This window comes from Rutilus rutilus (assembly GCF_951802725.1).
Source record: "Rutilus rutilus genome assembly, chromosome: 18".
In the NCBI taxonomy this organism is placed as follows: domain Eukaryota; kingdom Metazoa; phylum Chordata; class Actinopteri; order Cypriniformes; family Leuciscidae; genus Rutilus; species Rutilus rutilus.
In genome coordinates this window covers 36,220,901-36,230,900 of record NC_140231.1, presented here as the reverse complement: position 1 = coordinate 36,230,900, position 10,000 = coordinate 36,220,901, and the positions used below count along the sequence as shown (strand labels likewise).

Here is a 10,000-nt window from a genome sequence, read left to right as displayed (position 1 = left end):
TCTGAAGATGTCATAGTAAGAGTCTCAAATGCCTCATGAATCTCCTGAAACACATTTAGACTTACTGTGTGACTGTCTGAAACGCTGCAGGATCTTTTCCTCTACACTAACAACACTTTTCTTTATGTTTGGCATCTCAGTGTGTCTTTGAATCAACCTGTGTTTTGCTGATTTGTAGTGCATGTACAGTATGAAGTCAGGTGCAGTTTAGATATGTCTGAGTGTGAAAATGTGCATTTTAAAAATAGATAGACAGTGTCTAATTTAGGGGTGTACTGACACAAATTTGATTCGATTAAATTTCAGTTCATAAGCTTGCGATTTGATCCTAATTCAGTTTAGTTTAATTAAAAATTGAGTCAAGAACCCTAGAGTTCTATATAGAACCCAATTTAAACTTTTTGGCATAAAGGTTCTTTAAAATTCAGTCAAGAACCCTAGAGATTTCTATATAGAACCCAATTTAAACTTTCTGGCATAAAGGTTCTTTAAAATTGAGTCAAGAACCCTAGAGTTCTGTATAGAACCCCACTGAATCTTTTAGCATAAACGTTCTTTAATATTGAGTCAAGAACCCTAGAGTTCAGTATAGAACCACATTGAACCTTTTTGGCATAAAGGTTCTTTAAAATTGAGTCAAGAACCCTAGAGTTCTATATAGAACCCCACTGAATCTTTTAGCATAAAGGTTCTTTAATATTGAGTCAAGAACCCTAGAGTTCAGTATAGAACCACATTGAACCTTTTTGGCATAAAGGTTCTTTAAAATTGAGTCAAGAACCCTAGAGTTCTATATAGAACCCCACTGAATCTTTTAGCATAAACGTTCTTTAATATTGAGTCAAGAACCCTAGAGTTCAGTATAGAACCACATTGAACCTTTTTGGCATAAAAGTTCTTTAAAATTGAGTCAAGAACCCTAGAGTTCTATATAGAACCCCACTGAATCTTTTAGCATAAACGTTCTTTAATATTGAGTCAAGAACCCTAGAGTTCAGTATAGAACCACATTGAACCTTTTTGGCATAAAAGTTCTTTAAAATTGAGTCAAGAACCCTAGAGTTCTATATAGAACCCAATTTTAACTTTTTAGCATAAAGGTTCTTTAAAATTGAGTCAAGAACCCTAGAGTTCAGTATAGAACCACATTGAACCTTTTTGGCATAAAGAGTTCTTTAAAATTGAATCAAGAACCCTAGATATCGATTCATTTGGATACATATTTCAGGTACGGTACATGTACATTTTCTTAAAGAAAACAATCTCTCTCAGAACTAATGATGGCTGGTGCTACAAATAATGTCACACAGCTCAGACTAAAAAATTGATTCATCAAAATGAGAATCGATATTTCTAACCCAGTCCTGGTCTACTGTAAATGTGTTTTAGGTTCTCCAGTATGACAGACAGATGTGAACCGACTCATAAAGGAAATTCACTATTTCTCTGTTAATTAATTTACATGCTAATGTTAAAGTTATAAAGCAGTTTGAAGTGTTTTGCATTATTGATCGAGTTTTTGATGACTGGCGTTGGAGTCTCTCTAGTGCCTCTTGTGCATTTCGTGTCCAGAGTCTCTTTCTTTCTGAATAATAGCGTTCGGTCCCATAATGCACAGGTGGAATAATTGGCTTCTGGATTGATTTCCTCTCATCTTCAGCCGACACTTGTTGTCATGGTTTTTGTGCGAGTGGCATTTAAAAAGGTTTGTGTGGAAGAACGCAGGAGAGTAAGCGTCGCTCTGAAGACCAAAGGGATTTCACTGGATTTATGTACAGAAGAAAACACTCATCTTATTTTGATCAGAAAAAAAATCGACTTGCAGAGTCCGTTATGGTACATGAAAAATTAAAATATAATTTGTAGAATTATATACACTACCTGTCAAAGGTTTTTGATCTGTAAGAGTCTCTTCTGCTCACGAGGCTGCGTTTATTTGATAAAAAAAAACTGTAATATTGTGAAAAATTATTCTAATGTAAATCATCTGTTCTCTATGTGAATATATAGTAAAGTGTAATTTATTCCTGTGATCAAAGCTGAATTCTCAGCATCATTACTCCAGTCTTCAGTGTCACATGATCCTTCACAAATCATTCTAATATGACGATTTGATGCACAACTGTTTTTAACACTGATAATAATCATAAATATTTCATCATATTAGAATGATTTGTGAAGGATCATGTGACACTGAAGACTGGAGTAATGATGCTGAAAATTCAGCTTTGATCACAGGAATAAATTACATTTTAAAATATATTAAAATAGAAACCAGTTATTTTAAATTGTCAAAATATTTAACAATATTACTGTTTTTTTTGTTGTTGTTATCAAATAAATGCATTTTTAAAAACATAAAAAAATCTTACCGATCCAAAACTTTTGACTGGTAGTGTTTTTTTTAATATATATATATATATATATATATATATATATATATACATATACACACAATTTTCCTAGGCCGGTCACTGTTGGCCACTGCTGTAGTTGCAGAGTGACGTCAAACTCGACACATTAATGTTGAATGTGTGTCGCAGACGTGTGTTAATTGTGTGTTTTAGAATCTCAGAGCTGTTATATTTAAGGCCCACTGAACTCTTCATCCTTGTGTGACCTTTGACCTGTGTGTGTGTGTGTGTGTGTGTGTGTGTGTGTGTGTGTAGCCCGACCAAGGTCACCCTGCTGGGATCGGTTCTGTTCTCTCTCCAGCAGTGCCGCTTTCTCCCGATGCAAACACACCACCTGATCTTCATCTACACACTCTTCATCGTCACCAATAAGGTTTGTTGTGTTTGTCGTTTCGTTTCAGACTGAAATAAAACATCTCTGGGTGTCGTGAATAATATTTCCGAGTTTTTCATTTCAATTTGATCAAATAAACGCAGCCTTGGTGAGCAGAAGAGACTTCTTTTAAAAACATAAAAAATCTTACCGATCCAAAACTTTTGAATGGTAGTGTATATTTACAAACTTTTATGTTAGATGTGATTAATCACGATTAATCGATTTGCCACCACTAAATAAAACCCATGCAAAAGCAAGCTTTGCATGAGAAACTATCCCACAATGCACTGCGCGTGACCTGCGACAACTTTAATTGTATTGAGTATTTGATTAGAGTGAAATGCAAAATAGGATTAGAAAAGAAAAATAACTACATTTATAACAGGAAGCCATTTACTCAATCAAACATGATCATGTGACTTTTAGTTTTAACATACTATATCTTAAATCATTATTGGCAGTGCATTCGCAGCTCAAACGAGGCCTGATGTTTGATTGATGGTGTTTTAATTAGACAGACGTTTGGGTGAATGTAACGAACGAGCTGCTGAAGCTCATGAAGCGTGTTCCTCTCGTCTCTTTGCCCTTCAGTAGAGATGATCCGCAGCTGTCGTGACGCTCTTGCACGTTTTTTGCATCATTTTCATGTAATTGCATCATTCTGCTTTAAAAAGAGTGAAGTTCTTCAGCGAGACTGACGGCAGATCTTGAGTTCTTCTGTGAGCGCGGAAACGTCCTCTCGCTCTCTCACCATTTGACCTTCCAGATCTTTATTTCACGTGTAGAATTATTAGCATAGGCCTTCATCACACTTCTGAAACATACTCGAAACAAAGAAGAACTGTATCATAATATTCCGAATCCAACGCATGTTTCGTGATTTGAAGGGGAGCACACAAGTATGTGTGTGTGCAATGCGTCAGAATCTTATCACCTTATTTAATTGCAGAACTGCAAGAATAAAATACAAACAACATATCACATTAAAGAGCAATAGAATTCGAAAAATCTTAAAATATTAATTATGACTAAAGTGTATTTTGTGGGATTAAATTAAAGGTTGGGGAAAACGTATTGAATTAAACAATAATGTTCAAATTTTTTCAGGCACTTTATGATGCACTATTATGATCCGTATCCACATGTTCAGAATAGAGTTATGATCCGTATGCACGTGTTCAGAATAGAGTTATGATCTGTATGCATGTTCAGAGTTATGACCTGTATGCACGTGTTCAGAATAGAGTTATGATCTGTATGCACGTGTTCAGAATATAATTATGATCTGTATGCATGTGTTTAGAATAGAGTTATGATCTGATCTCTGTGGTTTCAGATGCGGATGATGATGATGGGTTCTTCATCATATCCATTCTCAACGCTGGAGTCTGTCCTCTACAAGACTCTGTTTGTTCGACCTTTGACCTTTTCACCCCTGACTGACTCAACCCAGGGTTCAGATCAAACCTCGAAAAACAGCTCTATTTCCGATCAGAAGAGCGCCAACACGGACCAAAGAAACCCGGAAGAGGCCGAAAATGCCAAAAAGAAAGATTGAGGACAAAAGAAAGATTGAGGATGAAAGATTGAGGACGAATTAAAGATTGAGGATGAAAGACTGAGGATGAAAGAAAGACTGAGGACGAAAGAAAGACTGAGGACGAATGAAAGACTGAGGACGAAAGAAAGGTTGAGGACGAATGAAAGACAGAGGACGAAAGAAAGACTGAGGACGAATGAAAGATTGAGGACGAAAGAAAGATTGAAGACAACTGAAAGATTGAGGACGAAATATTGAGGACGAATGAAAGATTGAGGACGAATGAAATATTGAGGACGAAAGAAAGATTGAGGACGAATGAAAGATTGAGGACGAATGAAATATTGAGGACGAAAGAAAGACTGAGGACGAATGAAAGATTGAGGACGAAAGAAAGATTGAAGACAACTGAAAGATTGAGGACGAAATATTGAGGACGAATGAAAGATTGGGGACGAATGAAATATTGAGGACGAAAGAAAGATTGAGGACGAATGAAATATTGAGGACGAATGAAATATTGAGGACGAAAGAAAGATTGAGGACGAAAAATGATTGAGGACGAATGAATGATTGAGGACGAATGAAAGATTGAGGACGAAAGAAAGATTGAGGACGAAAGAAAGATTGAAGACAACTGAAAGATTGAGGACGAAATATTGAGGACGAATGAAAGATTGGGGACGAATGAAAGATTGGGGACGAATGAAATATTGAGGACGAAAGAAAGATTGAGGATGAATGAAAGATTGAGGACGAAAGAAAGATTGAGGACGAATGAAAGATTGAGGACGAAAGAAAGATTGAGGACGAAAGAAAGATTGAGGACGAATGAAATATTGAGGACGAATGAAAGACTGAGGACGAATGAAAGACTAAGGACGAAAGAAAGCTTGAGGACGAATGAAAGACTGAGCACGAAAGAAAGATTGAGGACGAAAGAAAGATTGAGGACGAATGAAAGATTGAGGACGAATGAAAGACTAAGGACGAAAGAAAGCTTGAGGACGAAAGAAAGACTGAGCACGAAAGAAAGATTGAGGACGAAAGAAAGATTGAGGACGAATGAAAGATTGAGGACAAAAGAAAGATTGAGGACGAAAGAAAGACTGAGGACGAATGAAATATTGAGGACGAATGAAAGACTGAGGACGAATGAAAGACTAAGGACGAAAGAAAGCTTGAGGACGAATGAAAGACAGAGGACGAATGAAAGACTGAGGACGAATGAAAGACTAAGGACGAAAGAAAGATTGAGGACGAATGAAATATTGAGGACGAATGAAAGACTGAGGACGAATGAAAGACTAAGGACGAAAGAAAGCTTGAGGACGAATGAAAGACAGAGGACGAAAGAAAGACTGAGGACGAATGAAAGATTGAGGACGAAAGAAAGATTGAAGACAACTGAAAGATTGAGGACGAATGAAAAATTGAGGACGAAAGAAAGATTGAGGACGAAAAATGATTGAGGACGAATGAATGATTGAGGACGAATGAAATATTGAGGACGAAAGAAAGATTGAGGATGAATGAAAGATTGGGGACGAATGAAAGATTGAGGACGAATGAAAGATTGAGGATGAATGAAAGATTGGGGACGAATGAAAGATTGAGGACGAATGAAAGATTGAGGACGAAAGAAAGAGAGACGTACCGCGTTTTCCTGTGTGTGAAAATTTTCTACACTATTCCTGCTGATGATTTTTTTAAAATACACGAATGCTCTTTTTATCTGAATGTCTTGTACATATTTGCTATTCAGAAGTGCTTCACAGAAAATTCTATTCTATTCTATCCTGCAATGACTATGATAATATATTTTATATAATTTATAATGCATTTATGAATGCAATCATTTGAAGTGGAATGCTGGAACATGTTTTACTGTACGTTTTGAATGCAGAAATAATATAATTCACCGGTTCTGACTCGTCTGTTTGTCGTCTGTGCGAAAAACATCAACATTTCTCTGCAAAAAAACGAATAATGAGTGATGAAATGCTCTTTTATTGATGTTTAAGTGATTTAAGTGAATGTTCATGAATGGAGCTGAAATAATGGATGCAACTTTACATAGATAAGCCTAAAATGAACATTCCATTGTATTACTTTTCAAACATTATGGGAATATTACTTTTCAATGTTTTCTGAACATTCTGAAACAAGTAGTAACATTTAAAAAACGTCAAATTTAAGATTCACAAATTTACAGTTTTAGATTAATCACCAAACAAACGCAGCACAGTTGAAATGCTCAATATTTTATATTAATGAGTGAAGAAACGCTCTGGAAAGTCCAGATGAGTGAGGAAGATTAACTGGTGAAGAGGAGCTTTTATTGATTTCCTAGTGAATTCAGGATGAATGAAAGATTGAGGACGAAAGATTGAGGACGAATGAAAGATTGCGGATGAATGAAAGATTGAGGACGAAAGAAAGTTTATTGCAGATTATTGAAAAATAAATGCAGTCAATGTGTCATTTTTAACCAAACAAAATTGGAAAAAGAATGACTTTGATCAAACAGGTTTAGCCCCGCCCACTCAGAGCCATTGGTTGAGCCAATGTCAATCAAACGTGTAATTCTACTAGTGGTGCAGAAATGAAGCACTTCTTCACTTCTATTCAGTTCATCAGTGTGATTCAGTGTATTTCTAAGTGAAAATTTATGACAGGAGCTGAAACAATGGATGCAACTTTACACACAAGTTTATAACGTTTTGCTATTGTTCATATTAAGTTATGAAAACGTTATTTCTCTGAACATTAATGGAACATTCCATTGTATCATTCTTCCAACATTATGGGAAATGTTACATTTGTGAACGGTCTGAAACAAGTTGCAACATTTAAAAAAAATTATGGACGAATGTCAAATTTAATTTGGAACGAACAAAAAAGATTCACAAATGTAGTTTTATATGAATCGCCAAACAAGCGCAGCTCATTATTTCAAATGACGTGCTCTGCAGAAATTGGATTTGTGTTTTATTGGATCTGTCTGATTTATGTAATGGAATATGACTCTATGGAATATGTATTCCAGACAGCAGGAAGTGATTTTCATAATCATGCTTTAGGTTTGTTAATGAGCGATCAGCGGCACATAATCTCATTTACTGGTGTGAAGGAGCAATCAACATCTCAATTATTCCCGCCTAATATCGTCAAGGATTTCCAAACGGCCCGCGGCGGAATCAGCTCTGCCAGGAATGAGCGTTGCCGTGCCAACAGCAGCGTTCTGACGGAAAGAGCGGGAGATTTCCTTCTGTTGTCCTTGATGATGTCATCATGTGCCACACACGCTGGATAAGGGCTTTTTACACTCCACTGCCTTTTCCACTGTTTTTCAGTGTAAACGTGCACTAGTCTGACGTCTTCAGCCGTTGCACTCGCGTCTTTTGCGCGACACGACATTCTAAAAACTAACCAGATGAGTAAAGTTTGTGAACAAACATTGATGTTGGGCTGACAAAGCCAGGCCTGACAGTTAAAAATAACTTTGAAAAGCTTGAAGTTTTGAAGATTTTTCTCAGAGAAAGTAAAAAAATTAGTCACGTTACTAGCATGATTTAACACATTGTTAGCATGTTTTAACATTATTATAATTTTTTAGCATAATGCCAGCATGATTTATCATGTTGATAGCATTAATACATTGCTAGCATGTTGTTAATATGTTAGCATGTTGCTAGTAGATTACTAACACGATTAGCATGTTGTTAGCATGAGTTAGCATGTTGCAAACATGATTTAACATGTTCCTGTCATGTTTTAACATGTTAGCATGATTTAACATAATGCTAGCATGAGTTAACGTTGCTAACATGAATTAATACGTTGCTAGCTTGATATGGCACATTGCTAGCATGTTTTAACACACTGCTAGCATAAATTAACACATTGCTAACATGAATTAGCATGTTGTTAGTATGATTTAACACATTGATAGGATTTTTAAAATTATGCTTACATGATTTAGCATAACATGATTTAGGCTAACACATTGCTAGAATGTTTGCTAACATGCTGTTAGAATGATTTTCTTGTTAGCATTTTGCTTATGTGATTAAACACATTGCTAACATGATTTAGCACATTGTTAGAATGTTTTAGCATGCTACTAGCATGATTTAACATTTTGCAAGCATGATTTAACACATTGCCAACATGATTTAGCATGCTACTAAAAGGTTACTAACATGATTAACATTGCCCTAGGATAGTCGTCAAGCTTTGCTAGTCAGACGGCTTAAATATTCTATAAGTCTTGAATTACATTAAAAATGGCAAAAAAAACCCAAAACAATTACACATTGCTGAAATATACAAATGAGGCATTATCTACTAACATATGCACTCATTTGCATCCATTTCCAAGACAGAAATCTGAACATTAGATGAAGCTAGGGTCAAAATTACGTTTTTTACAGAGGGATTTCACCTTAAGGAAGTGATGTCATCATCACACACATTCTCAGTGATGTCATCACATGAGTCTGCTCTGAATGATGTCATGCTGCAGCATCATGTGACGTCCACCAGGGGTCCGGCTGTGTGCGTGTGTGTGTGTGTGTGTGTGAGGGTCCGCCTCGCTCTCAGTGGAGCGGCAGTGGATTGGTGACACGGAGTGGTACGTCCCAAACAAAGGCAGTGGCACACAAAGGGCACACACACACACACACACACACACCCTCAGCTGCTGCAAACGGCCACACAGATCCTCCTCCTTTGTGTTCTCCTGCGCTGGAGACAAAGACACACAGAAGCAGAACGAATGCGAGCGGCTCCATCTGCACAGACACATCATGCTTTACGTGCATCAAATCAATCTCACAATTAGTCTTTCCACTTCATGTTTAATTCAATGTTTTACTTGGCGTTTCTTTGTAATTATTTGTGCCATTTCTGAGTGAGGATGGTTTCAAAGTAAAGAACCATTGATTTCTTACGTTAAAGAACATCTTTTGTGCGATAGAAAAAGAAATTGCACTAAATGAAGAAAACTAAGGTTGTTTATTGGCATGAATGGCTCCATGAAGAACCTTTAACATCCACAGAACCTCTTATTAAAATGTCCTTCACACTACGGACATTTTTAAATGTTTATTTTAAATACTGTTCACTGAAAGCTTCTCTGGGGAAACAAAACTCTATTGTTGTGAAAACCCCCTTTTAAAACCTTTATTTTTAAAGTCCTCCTGTAGTCAATAATATTATCACCAAAATGACACATTTAAACGTTTATTCCTTGAAAAAAGTGTCTTCATGCCTTAAAACATCTTGAATGTAACTCGACACCCTCGCCTCATTTAGTATGCGTGGTTCTATGAATATGCAAATGAGCCCCGCCTCCACTCACTCACTCAGCTCAGAGATCCACTGGTTGACGATCACACGTTGATCTGATTGGTTACAATCAGAATATTGCTAGTAAATTTCACAAACAGTTACAAAGAAACTGCACATTTTTGACAGATTTTCTTGTAAAATTTACTCCAGTAATTTTTAGTGCCGGGCAACGATTAATCCAAAACAAAAGTTTGTTTCATAATATATGTGTGTGTACTGTGTATAATTATTTTGTACATATAAATACACACACATGCATGTATTTATTTAATAAATGTCTATACTATATATATATTTATATATCATTTATATAAT

General features: G+C 36.1%; 1 protein-coding gene across 1 annotated transcript in view; it reads left to right on the top strand.

Moving 5' to 3' along the window:
* The window catches only part of tmem38b (transmembrane protein 38B), a 28,011-nt gene extending 21,750 nt beyond the window's left edge, over positions 1–6,261 (top strand). The window contains exons 4-6 of the mRNA XM_084387655.1: positions 1–15; positions 2,670–2,787; positions 4,127–6,261. The exon at positions 1–15 is cut by the window's left edge and continues 73 nt beyond it. Coding sequence (XP_084243781.1) covers positions 1–15; positions 2,670–2,787; positions 4,127–4,348 — 355 coding nt within the window. The 3' untranslated portion in view covers positions 4,349–6,261. The remainder of the gene's footprint in view (positions 16–2,669; positions 2,788–4,126) is intronic.
* The last annotated feature ends 3,739 nt before the right edge of the window (positions 6,262–10,000 follow it).